Source organism: Canis aureus, chromosome 31 (genome assembly GCF_053574225.1).
Source record: "Canis aureus isolate CA01 chromosome 31, VMU_Caureus_v.1.0, whole genome shotgun sequence".
In the NCBI taxonomy this organism is placed as follows: domain Eukaryota; kingdom Metazoa; phylum Chordata; class Mammalia; order Carnivora; family Canidae; genus Canis; species Canis aureus.
In genome coordinates, this window is record NC_135641.1 from 23,976,803 (window position 1) to 23,994,792 (window position 17,990).

Below are 17,990 nucleotides of genomic sequence, written 5' to 3' on the forward strand. Positions count from 1 at the left end.
CATATGGCTTACGACCTGTATTACTGCTTCTGCCCGTTGGTGAGAGGGAGCACCTTGGCATGCAGCTAACGGTCATCTAATCCCAGAGCACTGCCCAGAAATACGGGGAAGCACACGCCCAATAACAATTAAAAGATTGAAATAAGGGCAGCCCCGGTGGCTCAGCGGTTCAGGGCCGCCTTCAGCCCAGGGCGTGACCCTGGAGACGCGGGATCGAGTCCTGCATGGAGCCTGCTTCTCCCTCTGTCTCCAATAAATAAAATAAAAATCTTAAGATAAATAAAAGATTGAAATAATGTTTAACCCCACCATGATACACGTCCCGGGGGCTCCAGGCAAGTCTGAGGACTCCCTTTTCAAGTTTACCTTTTTTTTTTTTTTAAGCTCTGAGATTTTCCTACATCTTAACTGAAATCTGTCCCATTTGAAATGCTGCTTTTGCTGTGGGGCTTTTCCAACCATAAGGTTGATCTGGGTCTTCTCCAAAGGATTGACTATAAATTTTGTTTGGTGCAAGCTCAACATGATATTCTTGTTAATTGTACATGTTTTTTCATTTGTCTTTTTTTTTCTTTTTTGTCTTTTAACTAAAGCTTGTGACACCAAGGTCAAGGTCCTCATTAGAAAAAAAAAAGGGATATTGAGACTTGAAATAGGGTTATCTGGGTTGATGCATTTGAAAACCTTAAATCTACGTTTCCTTGAATGCTGTTGATGACAGAAGTAGGCCATTCTTCCCTGTTAAATTAGGCTGATGCTTTTCTTCCCTGTTAAATTAGAACTTGATGTAGATCTGCCTTCTAACATATCCCTCCTTACCCCCACAACAGTCTACCCCTCTCTCCATTCCCGGCCACCAGAGCTATAGCGAGTATGAAGAAATGCTGGGCTGGCTGGCTAATCGTAGAAAAGGACTACTTGCTGAGAGATCTACAGGACTGGGTGACAACCTGACTGACCAAGCAGGAGCATATATGGGACTGCACTGGATGAAAAAGGGAGAAAAACCTGTGACATGGGATTTAATATCTTGGCAGAGTCCAGGTGATAGTATTTGGTTGTCCCTTAGAAACTTGGGAAAAGCAACGACCCACACTAAGTAGAAATGCCCCGCAGTCACAAGCACTGAGGGAAGAAAGCAAGACACTCGATTAGAGTATACTGCGCAAGACTAAAAAGCTACTAACCTCCTCTGTTCTTAGGATACAGTGTTCTTGTCCAAAGTGACAAGGAATGTGCTGATGGGGGTGCTCCAATATTCTTAATAAACTCAGTGGTGGGTGGTCATCTATAGGCCAAGGCCACTGGTAGGAGATGTTAGGATGGAAAAGGGTTTTCTAGTAGTTGTGGGGACAACAGAATTCCAGAATAGTAGCCAGATGGCAATACTTAACTCTCAAAAGCAAGGCAGGTATAATTATTATCATGAGTGGCAATGTCAGAGAGGTCGGACTCACAGAGAGCTAGGGAGGTGGTTAATACAGCATGGCATCCTGAGAGACATGACAGATGAACAGCAAATGAGAGTATTGCTCAATCTACAGAACCAAAGTAAATCCAAGATGGATGACCAAGATACTGACCACAGACCTGACAATAAAAAGTCTTGGTCACTTTCTCAGTTTTCAGACCTGTGCCAGTTTTCCAACCTAAATCCCACTGACAGAAAAGCTCATGAAAAAGAACCCTGCAAACACCGTGGCAAAAAAAAAAAAAAAAAAAAAATAAGGTAGTGATTTCCTTAGTCCTTCTCCAAAGCCTTTTACTCATAAAACTGTACTCTGAAGGAAAGAGAAATACAAAACCTTTCAAGGACTGTTGGATACACGGTCTGAGTTGAGATATCCAGGGATCCAAAGCATCCTCATATCTTCTCTCTCAGGAGCGGGTGCATAAGGGATAGGGTAGTAAATGGAGTTCTGACTCAGGTGTGGTTTATGGTAGGACCCCCTCCTCCACACACTCCTCTGCTGGTAATTTCCCTGGTTCCCAAAGGAATAATGGAATGGCCAAGCTTAGGTACTGGCAGAAGCCACGTTGGTTCCTTGACCTATGGAGTCAGGCTGTCATAGTGGAGAATGCCAAGAAGGATCTTGTGAAATCATTCTGCCCTTCTCAGTGAAGACAGTAAATAAACAACAGTATCATATGAAGAGATAGGGCAGATACTAGTGCTACCCTTAAATACGTAGGCAGGAATGGTGGTCCTCATCATAGGCCCATTCCATTAATCAGTATGAAGTTAAATGCTAAGTGTATCCTGGAGGATAACAGTGGGTTACCATACACTAACCAAGTAGTCGCCCCCCAACTGCAGTTATGAGCCAGATAAAGTATCTTTGCTAGATCACATTAAAATGGCCTTGGATACAAAGTATACAATATCAATCTCATAAGTATATTCTTATCAAATCTCATTAGGAAGGGTGATCAGAGCAGTTTACATTTGCATGGCTTAGGGCACAGTATACATTCACAGTGTTGCCTTTGAGCTATGTTAAATATGCCCTCTCCTACAATATAGTCTTAAGGACCTGGACCATCTGGACATCATGCAAAAAAAAAAAACAAACAAAAACAAAACAAAAAAAAAACCACATTCCTCTATTATATTAATGATGAGATGAGCAAAAAGTGGCAAATATACTGGAGGACTGGGTAAGACATGCAAGGGAGAGGACAGAGAAAAGGCTACATGACACTTCAGGGGCTCACCACATCAGGGAAGTTATTTGGGATCCGGTGGTTTGGTGCAAGTTGGGACATATGCTCCCATTACTACCAAATTAGGCCAGATTATTAACTCACGTCTCACACAATGAAGAAGAACTCTCACACAATGCCTGGAAATCCTTTTGGTTTTCTGGAGGCAGCACATTCCATATTTAGAAATACTGCTCTTACTTATTTACTTGGTGACAAGGAGAATTGCCAGCAGATCCAGGCTGACGTGCAAGTATCACTGCTGCTTGGGCAGTACCATCAGTGGGCTATACAACCAGGTACTCCTTGGTATTAGAGTTATCTGTGGTGAGAAAAGATGTCACATGGAGAAGAGTGGAAGTACAACACAAAGCCCCGGGGTTCTGATGCAAATCTATGTGATCCGCAGCAGAGAATCATTTGGAGAAAAGATCCCCATGTGCTACAGAGCCCTGGTATGGATTAAGCACCTAAATAAGGGGCCTTAAGTGACGACATGTCGAAATTTACTCACCAGGAGCTGGGTTCTGTCAAATTTACCAAGGTTGGGAGGAACTAGCACCATTCCATCATAAGATAGAAGTGGTAACTCTGGAGACAGCAATGCACAGGGACAGAGAATACAGGAAACCTGCACGAGCAAGTGGCCCAGGCTCCCATGTCCCCTATCATTCTGTACCAGTGCCTCTCTCTCAGATCATATTTCTGGCTGTGTAGTAGGTTTCTATTGCTGCATAAAAGTATTACTATAAACTTAGCAGCTTAAAACAACACATATTTATTATTTCACAGTTTTTGTGAGTCAGCACTTAGAATGTAACTTAACTGGGTCCTTTTCTTCGTGTTTTCACAAAGCTGTAATCAAGGCATTGACTGGGACTGTGGTATTATTATCTGAGCATCAGCTGGGGAGATTCACTTCCAGCCTTGTGTGGTTATTGTCAGAATCAACTTCCTTGCAGACTGCCACACTGAGGGGTTTATCTTCTTGTTGGCTCTTAGCCAGAGACCCCTGATTCAGTTCCTTGTCACATGTCCCTTTCCATGTAGCAGCTCATAACATGGCCACTTGTTCTTCACAACAAACGGTTTAAGGCACAAGGGAGTGTCCTTGCAAGACGGGTGTTACAATCTTATATAGTGTATCAAGTACACTTATTACTCATGTACATCTCCTCATCTTCACCATATTCCACTCATAGAATCAAGTCACAGGACTTGCCTCACTGAAGGGAAGGGGATTACCCATGACAGTGAACACCTGGAGGAAGGGATCATGGGGCCACCCTAGAGACAGCCCTTCATAGACTACATGGAGGGCTCCTATGACTAGCTGACAGAGGAGGAAAAAGGCTGTGTGGTTCTTAGATCAGTTGGTATGTGGGTGTGAGACAAAAATGGATAGCTACTGTAGTGCAGCCTCAGTTAGGGGTCCCTCAGGGATTACTGTGAAGAGTATCCTCCTAAGGATGGTATCCGGCAGTACATCAAGTCATCTACTTGAAGAAAGAGAAATGGGCCAAGGCAAGGATGCACAGAGGCTTGTGGGCAATGGTGAACAGGTTGGCCAGTTGGTCAGGGACTTGAAAAAAGAAAACACTGGAAGATTGAGGATGAAGGTTTGTGGGAAAGAGGCATGTGGCTAGTGGACCAAGATAGTGGGCGTGGAATGTGAACATTTTTGTAACCTATGTTAATACTCAGAAGAAAGCATCACCCGTAGGACAGGCACTAATCAACCAATGACTCTTCCAGTTATCCTCAGCCAGTCTCTGCCTTTGGTCACCCTAGTGTTGGCACAATAAGGTCATGAATGGAGTAGCTACAGAGGCTATATGAGTCCAACAGCATGGGCTGTTCTAGCTACTGTGCTGCTGAAAGTTCAACCTGCCAACACACAGAAACTAGCATTGGGCACTCTGCCTTCAGGGCTCCAGCTCTCAAGGAGAATTCCCAACCTTCCCCACAATGAAAGAAAACATCACTTGCTGCCACCAGAAAGAAATTTCTGCTCTCTGCATTGTCCTAAAAATCCTTACTTCTTAGAGTGATGTTTCTTAAAAGGGTAACTCAGACCTATAGCTTCCGAATCACTTGAGGGGCTTGTCACAAGCACTGATTTCCACCCAACCTACTGATTCAGAATCTCTAGGTTTGGTGCCTGGGAATCTTTATTTGTAGAACATAGAGGTTTTGGTTACTGGCCTTTGTCTACACTTTAATATTCTAACTAAATTTCTTCCAGGAAACAATACAGTTGTTATGAGATGGGAAAGAAAATATCAACCTAGGAGTTTCCAAAGTGAAATATATAAAGAACTGATACAACTTAACACTCGAAAATAAATACTCCAATAAGAAAATAGGCAGAAGACATGAACAGACATTTCTCCAAAGAAGACATACAGATGGGTAACAGACACATGAAAAGATGCTTAACATCACTTATTGCTAGGGAAATGCAAATCAAAACTACAAAATACCACCTCACACCTGTCACAGTGACTAAAATAAAAAACACAAGAAACAAGTGTTGGCAGGGATGTGGAAAGAAAGGAGCCCTCGTGCATTGTTGGTGGGAATGCAAACTGGTACAGCCACTGTAGGAAACAGGATGGAGGTTCCTTAAGTTAAAAATAGAACTACGCTGTAACTGTTACTCAGTATTTACCCCCAAAAATGCAAAAACACTAATTCAAAGGGATACATGCATCTCTATGTTTACTGCAATATTATTTATAATAGCCAAATTTGGATGCAGTCCAAGTATCCATCAATAGATGAATGGATAAAGAAAATGTGATATATGTATATACAATGCAATATTATTCACCTATAAAAAAGAATGAAATCTTGCCATTTGCAACAACATGGATGGAACTAGAGTATAATGCCAAGTGAAGTAACTCAGAAGACAAATACCCTATGATTGCACTCTTATGTGGAACTTAGGAAACAAAACAAGCAAAGAAAAAAAGACAAATCAAGGAACTGACTCTTAACTATAGAGTACAAACCTATGGTTATCAGAGGGGAGGTGGGTGGCAAGATGGGTACAATAGCTGAAATTAAAGACTACACTTATGCTGAAAACAATAAAATAAAATAAAAAAAACAAAAATAAACTTAACAACAAAGTGGAAAATCGCTTTACCCTATCAGTAAGACAAACCTGTTATTCGGTTACCAATTCAGAAATACATTTATAGGATCTCTGAGAGCCTGGCACTATGCTCTAAGTTGTGATGGGAATTAAAAGCATAAAGTCTGGGGGCACCTAGGTGGCTTAGTCAGTTAAATGTCTGACTCTTAATTTTGGCTCAGGTCATGATCTCAGGGTTGTTGAGATAGAGCCCTGTGTCGGGTTCCACACTGGGCATGGTGCCTGCTTAAGATTGTCTCTCTCCCTCTCCCTCCCTTTAAAAAAAAAATAAAAGCAAAACATAAAGTTTAAATAAGAAGGAAAAAGTCAATACACATAAAACTTTGGACCTGAAAGACAGGCCTAGAGCACTGTCCAGCCCCTTCTTTTATAAGAACCAGGTCTCCTCTGAGTCTGGCTCACCAAGGAGGATCTGGAAAAGTCACCAAGACCAATGCCAACAGCGAGGGCTCTAGGAATTCGCAGGGGCCCTCAGTGCACTCTGTGAGTGGGTAGTAGCAAGGCCTTGGGCTGGTCCCTGAGAGGAGATGAGACTTCTGGGACAGAATGTAGACTCAAAAGCATCAAGCAATGGGGAAAGGAGGTTTCAGGATCAGGAATATCAGGACCTTATGTCTAGCATTTTACAAAGCTCTAACAAGGACCAGATTATCACCCCAGTTCATTCCTATTCCACATTTAATCCTTGGGATTGCTGAGTTTAATAACCTTGTACACTCTGGGCAAGGTATACACGGAACCCAGTGACAAGGATACTGGCAGCCGCCAAGAGATGTGGAGACAGGGCTTCTGGAGACAGCCAAGTGGAAGGAGTCTTGTGCCAGAGGGAGTTACAGATGCAGATGGGTTTGGGGAGGGAAGAGTGTAGCCTGATGGGGGGAAACACATCAGCATGATAAATCAAGGAGGGAGGCAGACACTGGTTTGGGACAACTATGTTTGCAGCCTGACCACCTATGATTTGGGAGGTTTCCGGAGACTGGGGGAAAGATCAGGCCCACCAGGGAAGGGCTCTGGCAGCAGGCAGGTTTGCAGGGGCTGCATGGTGTGCAGGATACAAGGCAAAGACCCAGTTTGGGCAAACATCAGAGCATGAGGCCGGGATATGAAGGCTGCAGGCCCATTGTAGCAGCAAGACAATTCGTGCCAGTTGCACAGATAATTAAGAGTACGGGGATCCCTGCGTGGCTCAGTGGTTTAGCGCCTGCCTTTGGCCCAGGGCGTGATCCTGGAGTCCCGGGATCGAGTCCCACATCAGGCTCCCTGCATGGAGCCTGCTTCACCCTCTGCCTGTGTCTCTGCTTCTCTCTCTCTCTATGTCTCTCAGGAATAAATAAATAAAATCTTAAAAAAAAAAGAAAAAAAGAGTAGACCCAGGAACCTTTGAAAATTACTTCCCTGCCTCTAAGCATTTTCAGTGGTGATTTGGAGCCTTGCCTGAGAGGTTCATTGATGGAGTGGAAGGAAATGAGAATGAGAAGGAGGAAGGTAGCCTTAAATATCAGGCTGAAGTGTTTGGTTTTTATGCTGGTATAGGCAGTGGAGAGAGCCACTGGGGCTTGAGACCTGGTGTTATTCTCATTGCCTGGAAAACACCTGAACAAATAATGTTCTGGAGATGTGTGTTTCCCCACTGACTTATAGAGTTTGGGCTCATTTCTATTTCCTTGGTGCACACATGGAAGAATGGGGAATGGAAGGCTCACTGATACTGCTGCCGTCCATATTAACAGAACTAGCTGTCACAACTTGGACAGACTCAGAATCAAGGCATGGTAGGTGGGTAAGTGGGAGAGGATGCCAGGGCCAAATAAGCCAAGACTACAGAAACACCTTCTGAATATATGAGAGAAAAAAAAGATCAAAACATACATTTAAGTAGACAGTGTTTTATGTGTATGGTGGCCTTACTTCTTTAATATTTACTTAAATGTGTGTGTGTGTGTAAAATAAATTGAAATTCACTTCATTTTGGGATGGCTGGGTGGCTCAGCAGTTGGGTGTCTGCCTTCCAGCTCAGGACACAATCCTGGGGTCTCGGGGTCAAGTCCCACATTGGGCTCCCTGCTTGGAGCCTGCTTCTCCCTCTGCCTATGTCTCTTTCTCTGTCTCTCATGAATGAAAAAATAAAATCTTAAAAAAAAAATAAAATTGGCTTCATTTTGAGTGATTTTTTTTTCCTTTCAGCCTGAAATTAGTTGTTTTTTGTTTTTGTTTTTTGTTTAGATTTCATTTATATATTTGTGAGGGACAGCACGAGCAGAAGGGAGAGAAAGAAGCAGACTCCTCGCTGACCAGGGAGCCCAATGTGGGGCTCGATCCCAAGATCCCAGGATCATGACCTGAGCCGAAGGCAGACACTCAACTACTGAGCACAACAAGCTTTTTTGTGAAGCATCCAAAAATTGCATGTGCAGGTAAATATTGTATTTTCTTTAAAAGAAACAGAAAACATTTTGAGACTTCATGTTGATTGATTTTCTTACCTTTTTTTTTTTTTTTTTTTACATAAAAAAGACACCAGTTCTCTCTTGATGTTTATTAGTAACTGTGATTCCTTTTGGTCTTAGATTAGTTTGAGAAGGAAAAAAATTTTCAGAGATATATAAGTGTATCTGTACAAATTTAAATTCTAGTTCACAGAGGAAAACTTTGCAAAAGGCACTGATTCAACCTAACAATCTAGACTAATCCTGAGACTCCTCTTCTTTTGACATCTAGGTTGCTAGTGGGGCAGAGGAGACAGAAATTAGCCCTGTGGTTTAACAGCCACCAGGTAACAGCACAACGTAGGTGACAGGAGCACAAGTGCTTGAAGTCCTAGAGTTCCAGGCTCAAACTCAGTTCTGTCCCTCTAGACAAAATAATTTACCTTCAACGTGACTTAAGTTCTTAATTTTGTATTTCACAAAATAGAGGTGACACCTTATAGTCTCTCTGTGAAGACTGAATGAGATGCAGTTCAGGTACTTTCATTCATGTTAGCACAATCGTACCGTCCAATGTTCCCCCAAAGGGACAAGAGAAAGCTCAGGCCCTCTGACAAGGAACAAGAAGCTTCTTTAAGGAAGCTCCAGCTCTCACAGTCAAAATAACTCTGTCTGTATGCTAGATAGTGTCCTAACATTTTCACAAAATGTACCTTGCTTTTGCTTGAGATGAGAGCGAAATCTGGAAGGAACCAAAAAAAAAAAAAGTTTGACCATTTAAAATCTGTGCAGGAAGAGATGCCAAGATGTTAGCAGGATCCAGAGTGGTTCCAATCCGCCATCTAGTGGACAAGAAGGGAAAGGACAAACTTAGAGCAAGATCACTGATCTTAAGATTTCGTGGATGTCTGTAGTTTTCAGAAAAGTATTTTCTGTTCAATGTAATTCAAACTCCCTACTGAATTTGCTTACTAATAGATTCATTTAACTTTTATAAAGTAAAACAACCCAGTATTCTAAACATTAAGCACTAAAACTAAATTCCCTAAAATGTTTATATTTACAAATTTTGAGTTTTGAAGATTGTTTGAAGAGAGAATGCTCTTGAGTTCTTACCATCATGAGTTTTTCTGGTCCACCATTCCCATTTATATTATCCATCTCTATTTATTTGGTACTCTGCATTTATTTTGGCACATAGACTAGGAGTAGCTAGAGCTTGTTCATATTATGTCTTTCCCAAAACACTGACCGAAATCACTGGGGGAAGTAAGATTATTCTATTAATTTTTCAAAAATGTACACCAACTTAAAATGCTGGTGTAGCCAATATGAACATTTGTTAAGGTCTAAGTGCTTGAATTCGTTTTTTGCTGATTTATGTACGCACATATTTTCTCTTTTTATTTCTAAGGTCATTTCCTTAAGTGTCTATGAGGATTTCCGTTTTGTCTAGGGTGAAGACATTGGCAGCCAAATCTCCCCAAAAAGTTAGTGACTGGAGAATACCTGAAGTGGCCAGTGCTGTTTTGAGATATAATATATATATTTTAAATTCAAAAAATAAATAAATAAATTCTTGTTACTACTAACAATAATAGCAGGTGCTATTTATTGAACTGCTATGATGTGCCAGGCATGTTAATGTTCTTGATGCACATAGTGTTAATCCTCTCACTCTCTAAAATAGATATGGTTATCTTCACTATAGATGAAAAACTGATGCTTGTGACCCACTGGGCAAAATCCTGACTGTGCCAAATAATCACTGACTGGTTGACCCCTTCAAGGCATTTTCATCCCTAGAGAATGAAAAATTTTGACTAAGGCCTATTCTCTAAGGTTGTGCCTGATTTAAGAGCTCCTTTCCTGGGAGCTGCGGGGCTTCCAGAGTGAAAAAGATTTTGTCTTGCCACCGACTGACCCAGGGTCTTATGGGAGACATAACCCCAAGGGCACAGAGTGGGATGGTATTGTATGCTAGAGCCCATGCCCTGGAAGGGACATCGTGGCAGGCACCTATGGGACCTCCCACAAAACACCTTCTGCACTCTGTCCTTGTCTTCTTTCTCTGTTCTGCCTTTCCCGAGTCCCTACCATTTTCCTTCTGGTTCTCTTTATTTTCTTTCTCCTTTTGCCCTACCCTAGAAGGGTGCTTTTTTTAAACTATGGGTTTTAAACCATTAGTAGGCCAAAAAAATCAACTCAGTATGTATAGGACAGCATTAGAAAAAAATGAAATTAGGGATACTTGGGTGGCTCAGTCAGTTAAGTGGGTCTTCGGCTCAGGTCATGATCCCAGGGTTCTGGGATGGAGCCCTGCATCAGGCTCCCTGCTCAGTGGAGAGCCTGCTTCACCTTCTCCCTCTGCCACTATGTCCTGCTTGTGCTCTCTCTCTCTGTGAAATAAAATCTTTAAGAAAACTTTTTTATTGCAATTACACAATTCAAACTCTTAAGGGCATCACTCGTAAGGAGGGTAATATGCTTTTTTAAATTTAATTTCATTTTTAGTTTAATTAAAAAAATTTTAATTCCAGTGTAGTTAACATACAGTGCTTTATTAGTCTCAAGGGTACAATACAGTAATCCAACAGCTGTAGACATTATTCAGCGCTAATCAAGACAAGCTCACTCCTATCTCTGAGGATAATGTTCTGTGTAAAACCTGTTTTAATATGTGTTTGCCTATACACTGGGTCAAGATGTAAACTTTCTATCTTAAGACATTAGGAAAACATTGCCCTAAAGTGGAGGCCTCCTCTCTTACCTGTGGAATTGCCAGGAAGGCCACAGGCACTTGACAGTCGCCAGCAGGGAGGTGGCATCCGGGGACTGTCAGCGCTGGGAGGATCATCTCTCTCCAGGCTTAGGCAGATCCTTCCTGAAGGCAGGGGATGGCCCAGATGACCCCGAAATGCTGCAGTCTACCCGTGGCCGAGTGTGTGAGGTCCTCTGCGCCAGCCCTGTGCCTGGCTGAGGGTCCCCGTCCCCTCCCGCTGGGCCCACAGGAGAGGGGAAAGCAGCCACCAGTGCCTGGTCATCATTTTGCCCCAGGTGCCACTTACCTGTGGAGTGGCTGGGACCGGCTGTCAGGTCTCTCAGGTGCAGCATCGTCCCCCAGCCTGGGGGACGGCCCCACGCCTGGCTTTGCAGCGGGTGGCCCTGGGGTCCCCGGCCCACGCCCACCCCCACGCCCACCCCTCGGCCTTGCGTGGGGCACTGAGGCCACGAAGCCCTTGTGTTCAGGCGTGATGAGGGCATGTGAGCGTGCCACTTGATGGGAGACGTTGGCAAACTAAATTAAAAAATAATAATAAAATAACCTTCTTTGTACCCCCCAAAACAAACAAACAAGAACGAGGAAAGAACAGTAAGAGGACTCGTCGGCCGCGGCTCCTCCGACTCTCCCCGGAGCCTCTGGACGCCCGGACCGAGCCAGCGTCCCGGGGCGGCCGCGAGGTGCGCGCGCAGGCGCGGTGCGGGCGCCTGAGGACGCGCGGGGCCCCTCCCCGGACCACGGCGCCGCCTCCGTCCCCGCGCAGGCCGCGGGGGCGCCGACGGCCCGGCCCACCCTGAGCGCCCTGCGGACCTGCACCCCGGCCGGCCGGGGGGAGCACCGGGACCGCCTCCCAGGGGCCTGCCCGCGGGGCCGCCGCCCCCCACGCCCCTGCGCGCCGCGGACGAGCGGGGAGCGGCTCCCCGTCCGGCTCTGGGCACACACGGCCGCCAGCTCCGGGGCTGCTCCCCACGCGCCTGCGCGAGCGCCGGGACCCGGGCGGGGGGTGGGGGCTGCTCCTCGCGCGCCTGCGCGAGCTCCGGGACCCGCGGCTGCTCCCCACGCGCCTGCGCGAGCGCCGGGACCCGGGCTGCTCCCCACGCGCCTGCGCGAGCGCCGAAAACCCCCGGGGCTGCTCCGCTAGTACCAGCGCCTGCGCCGGGACCTAGTGCGGACGCCCGCGAACCCCGGGACTGTTCACGCGCCTGCGCGAGCGCCGGGCCTGCGTACGGAGGCCGGAGGAGGCCACGCCCCGGCGGGCTCTACGGCGCGGGCGGGTGAGCTGGCTGTGGTGCAGCCCGCCGCGGCGTCGCTGTGGGGCCGAGGCTATTCCGTTTCGGGGAGGGTTGGGGCCGTGTTGACCTATGAGAAATTTACGTTTAGGTTTTTTAGTTTTAAAATTAATTTTAGGGGCACCTGGGTGGCTCAGCGGTGGAGCATCTGCCTTCGGCTCAGGGCGTGATCCCGGGGTCCTGGGATCGAGTCCCGCATCGGGCTCCCTGCGTGGAGCCTGCTTCTCCCTCTGCCTGTGTCTCTGCCTCTCTCTCTGTCTCGTGAATAAATAAATAAAATCTTAAGAAAAAAAAAACACTTTGACCATTGACTAGCCATGTGCCCACTACAGAAATAGACCAACATTTTTAAAGCTTTTTAAAAGGAGAAAAAAAAAAAAAAAGAATGACTCTTCTCTGGGTCAAACGTTTGTCATCTTTCCATTTGTCTAGATGAGAAAGAATACAGCACAATGAGATAAACAGGACCTAAACCTTTTGGGACCATTATTCTCCATGGTTTTATAATACAGCCTGTTGTCCCCGTGAGGTAACCTGCTGTGACTGCTGTGACTGGGCTGAAGGCTGCGTGATTCTATAAAGTTTGGTGTGTCCCAAATGCACATGAAACCCTCGCTGTGCATTATGCAATATTCAGAGAAAATAGAAATCGTCGAGATCAGCATTTTTTTTTTCAGATTTGTTTTTCAGAACCAGGAAGAGAATGCAAGAAATCAGCAATTTTCTCCTTCAATTTGCAATATAGGAAAAAAGAAAGCACGTAGCCAGAATTCCTACAGGAAGGAAACCTGCAAACTCTTATTAACCCCTTCATGTCCCCAACTGTTGGACTGCAGTACTCTTGTCTTTGTGGAATACCGCGTGGCCTGTGGGTTAGAAGCTGCTGCAACACGGAGCAACAGTCCAGTGAGTCAAACAATGCATTTATTTCTGTCTCACGGAATAGTGCAGGATCGCTGGGAAGCCTGCCCTACTCCGCACATTCAGGATTCCCAGGCTTCTTCCATGTGGGTTTCACACCATCCCCCTCGACATCATCTTTGTCTGTATGGTCAAAACTGGGTCACAGGCACATAGTTAATGATACATATTGTATACTCGCAAGTTGCTAAGAATAGATCTTAAGCATTCTCACCCCCCCACAAAAGAAAAATTTTGTCAGGCAATGAAGGTATTAATTAATTCCATCTTGGTAATAATTTCACAGTGTGTATGTATATCAAATCATAGTACTGTGCACTTTAAATATACACAATTATAGGAGCACCTGGGTGGCTCAGTTGGTTAAGTACCTGCCTTTGGGTCAGGTCATGATCTCAGGGTCCTAGGGTCAAACCCAGTTTTGGGCTCCCTGCTCAGCAGGGAGTCCTCTTCTTCCTCTGCTCCTCACCCCTCTTATTCTTTCTTTCTCTCTCTCTCTCCCCCCAATAAATAAATAAATCTTTAAAAATATATATTTGTCAGTCATTTCTCAATAAGCTTGGAATAAGAAAGAAATATGTAGTTCTATGAAAAACAACCAATCCCCAAACCCTTCCCCCAAAACACTGAGTCACAGGCATATCTGCATTCCAGTACCTAGGTAGAGAAGAAATTGGAGAATCACACGTGCAATATTTTAACACACAGCCTGGAGGTAGCACACGTCACCTTCTCTCATATTCTATAGGTGAAAACTTTGTCATGTGGTAACTCCTTGCTTCAAGGAAGGGCAGGAATTACAGTTACTGATAATGGAGGCCATTTCCTGGCTAACAGTCTGTTAATTTGTGCCATGGTCCCCCAACCAGCCTGCAGGGAAGCAGGGACAAGAGTCCAGGTCTTCTAACTCTTGATCCACAGTTCTCATTGCCACACCAGCATTTCTGTACTCAGCCCACATATATGAAGTCCTCTTGTATGTCAGGCTTCATGTCACAGTACAAGGATAGAAAGTTTTAGAAAACACAGTCTTGGGCAGCCTGGGTGGCTCAGCGGTTTAGCACCGCCTTTGGCCTGGGGCGTGACCCTGGGGACCCAGGATCGAGTCCCATGTCGAGGAGCCTGCTTCTCCCTCTGTCTGGGTCTCTGCTTCTCTGTGTGTGTGTGTGTGTGTGTGTCTCATGAATAAATAAATAAAATCTTTAAAAAAAGGAAACACAGTCTCCTAATTACATATTTCCTTTAGTATCAGGCTTTATAAATAAATAAACTTTCAGGTATGACTTTAATAGTCATGTCTTACAGCTTTGGATCATGCTGCACTTGGTTGTCAAGAGGATACATATTCCTGATGAATAAACATATACGGTGAGCAGCAGAGTAGAGATTCCTGAAATACCCCCCAAAGCATTTGAAAAGTGAATGTATGAAAATTAGAATTGAAAAAAATAAATATGCATTAAGATGTGTGTTGGGTTCACCAAAAGTGTGTGTATATATATATATATATATATATATATATATATATATATATAAAATGAAGCTGGATTTTACTTCATTTTTTAAAACATGAGGAACTGCTTATGTGAAACTCTAAAGCTGAGGAGCATATTTTCTTCCAGTTGAAGCAGGAAAGCCCAGATGACCCTACCCAGGCTGGAGAGCCTCCACTTACATACCAGTAGGTAATGGTCCAATCAAAGACTGACAAATGTATCTGAAAGTCAATCATAACACTTCTCTCACTTCCAAAGTCCCACGCTATGAGAATCAGAAAATCCCACCTAAAAAAACTCTTCCAAGGACTGTCTTAAGAGTTCTTCTTTTCAGTATGTAAAAGTTCACTGTCCTTTCAACCCTCTTCTAGTCTCTACTGGAATGAAAAGGTGACAGTAATGACTCCCTTAGAATAGTAAGCTTTGGCTAAACAGCCTCTGATTAACTGTGTAAGTGATCTTTGTTCATTTGACAAAATAATTATAAGTTGGTCAGTGAATTAAAGGAAAAAGAAATCATAAACATTCTAGAAAAAAATATTTTAAAGAATAATTTTGGAATGGGCGGAATCTTTAGGCAAAACACAAAGTCCAGAAAACAAAAGGAACATGTTAAAAATTAGGTTAAACAGGTAGCGAAAAATTTTTGTATAACATACTTTTTAAAAGGCAAAAGATACATTTTCAAAACATATAATGAAGGACTAATCTCCTTGATATACAAAAAACTTTTAAAAGTTAATAAAAATAACTCAATAGAAAAAAAATGGACAAAATGAACAGCACAATACGCAGTAAAGGAAATACATATAACTAATAAATATATAAAAATATAACCTCATGCATAATCAAGAGATACAAATTAAAATAAGATACTTAAAAATCTAATAGAATGTCAAATATTTATTTATTTTTTATTTTTTTAAGGAGGGAGAGAGAAAGAGAGAGTTAAGATGTGCGTACATCTTGATCCTGCAATTCCACATCTACGTGTTTATCATAAGTATTTACTTACACTAATGAGCAAAGATATATATGTACAAGTATATTCAAGTTTTTATGTGTAGGTATTTTGGGGGGATGAATGCATGGGAGTGTGGCTGCTGTTTAATTTCTTAAGAAACTGCTTAACTATTTTCCAGAGTGGCTGTACCATTTTCCATTTCTACTGGCAGATTATGAGTGATCTATTTTTATCATGTTCTTTTCCAAATTTAGTATTTCACTATTTTTTTATGTTAAAAAAATTTGTGCTCTTTATTTTTCCGACCTTTAAAAAAAAATCATTCAGTGATACTTAGGTGGCTCAGTTGGTTAAGCATCTGCCTTTGGCTCAGGTCATGATCCCAGGGTCCTGGGATCAAGGCCTGCATCAGGCTCCGTGCTTAGCTTCTCCCTCTCCCTCTGCCTGACACTCTCCCTGTTTGTGCTCTCTCTGTAAGATAAATAAATAAAATATTTTTTAAAAAATCATCCAAAGTCCATAGCTTATATTAGAATTCACTCCTTGTGTTTTTTGATCAAAGAGAAACCACTTTTTCATGGTTTTTGATAAATGCATAATATCTATCCACCATTATAATATTTAATATTTTTAATTTTAGCCATCCTAGTTGGTGTGTAGTGGTATCTCATTGGTGGTTTCAATTTGCTTTTTCTTAATGGTTAATAAGGTTGAACGTCTTTGCATGTGCTTATTTGCCATCCATATATCTTATTTTATGAAATATTTTTCATATATGTTGGGTCCATTTTCTAATTGGATTTTTTAAAAAAAGATTTTATTTATTTATTCATGAGAGACACAGAGAGAGAGAGAGAGAGAGAGAGGCAGAGACACAGGCAGAGGGAGAAGCAGGCTCCATGCGGGGAGCCTGACGTAGGACTCGATCCGACGTCTCCAGGATCACGCCCTGGGCTGAAGGCAGCACTAAACCCCTGAGCCACCCAGGCTGCCCTCTAACTGGGTTTTTTGGTTTATTTTGAGAGTTCTTTATACAATCTAGATACAAATCCTTTTTCAGATATATGGTTTGCAAATATTTCATCCCAGTTTGCAGCTTGCTTTTTTAATCCTCTGAACAGGGTCTTTAACAGAGCAAAAGTTTTAATTTTGGAGGCATCTCAATTTCCATTGTTTTCTTTAATGGATCATGGCTTTGGTGTCATATGTAAGAAATCTTTCCCTAGCTCTATTCCCTGTATTATTTTCCTAGCATTGCCATAACAAATCACCACAAACTTGATGACTTGAGGAAGAGAAAATTATTTTCATCTCCTATTGTGGGAGGATATTCATTTAAATTATTTTTATCTATGCCATGGCATAGGAATAGATATATTCCTAAATATAACAATTATTCTTAAGTTTTGCCCCCTTTTTTAGGCAATTAGCTTTGATTTCTTGGTGTAAATTCTTCTGTTTGTTGAAATTGTGGCCTATGTCAGATTATGTCTGTTGGTACTTAGCCCCATATCCACTTTTAAATAATCCCCTTTATTCCTGAAGCTGTGTGTCTGAAATAACATATTCTAGTCTCCCTTGCGGGATGAGCTCCAATTAGATTCTGCAAAGGCAAGACTGTTGTGTAAGATTGACAGGGAGTAAAAGGGAGAAGCTATTGTGTTTCTGGCCATATCCCTGGCAGTGTCAGTGGCCCTGGCTGCCATTCAGTACAGTCATGGAGGCTCTAGCACTACAGACTAAGTGTAGGCTAATAGGCTATGTCCTATGGACAGAGGCACTTCTGGATCTCTGGGCATCTCCTTTCCTTTGCTTCTCCAGCATTTCCAAAATTATTGTGGGAAATTCTTTGACTGATATTGGGTGTGGTCCCAGGACACAGGTTCTCAAAGATACGAATCTAGGGTTGCTTATTGGAAGTGGCCTCCTTGCCAATGGAAGTGCATTACTATTAGTCCACAGCCTGAGTGGCAAAACATATACTTAAATTAGTATCTGAGGTTGCCTTAGGTGAAGTGCAGTTATAGCCAAATCTTTTTCCTTTTATAGCCAAGATTTTTTTTCCCTTTCTTGCCATTTCTAGGGATTTGGGGATGGAGCAGAAGTTTCCAGGGTGTGCTTACTCTGCTGTCATGCTCCAATATTCTGGATTCTTTTTCAAAACACAGTAATGATGCTTTATTATTTCAATTAAGATTATGTTTTAGAAATCACAATTAAGCAAAAAATGTATGGCAATATTT

The 17,990-nt window shown here is 43.0% G+C and overlaps 1 protein-coding gene across 1 annotated transcript; it reads right to left on the reverse strand.

Moving 5' to 3' along the window:
* Positions 1-8,390: 8,390 nt before the first annotated feature.
* LOC144302554 (uncharacterized) lies at positions 8,391-12,039 on the reverse strand. Its single transcript, XM_077880014.1, has 4 exons — positions 11,888-12,039; positions 11,364-11,593; positions 11,066-11,179; positions 8,391-9,137 (listed from the first exon to the last, which is right to left on the reverse strand). Exons 2-4 carry the CDS (start codon positions 11,557-11,559, stop codon positions 9,073-9,075), a joined length of 375 nt encoding a protein of 124 aa, XP_077736140.1. The 5' UTR covers positions 11,560-11,593; positions 11,888-12,039; the 3' UTR covers positions 8,391-9,072.
* Positions 12,040-17,990: the final 5,951 nt, after the last annotated feature.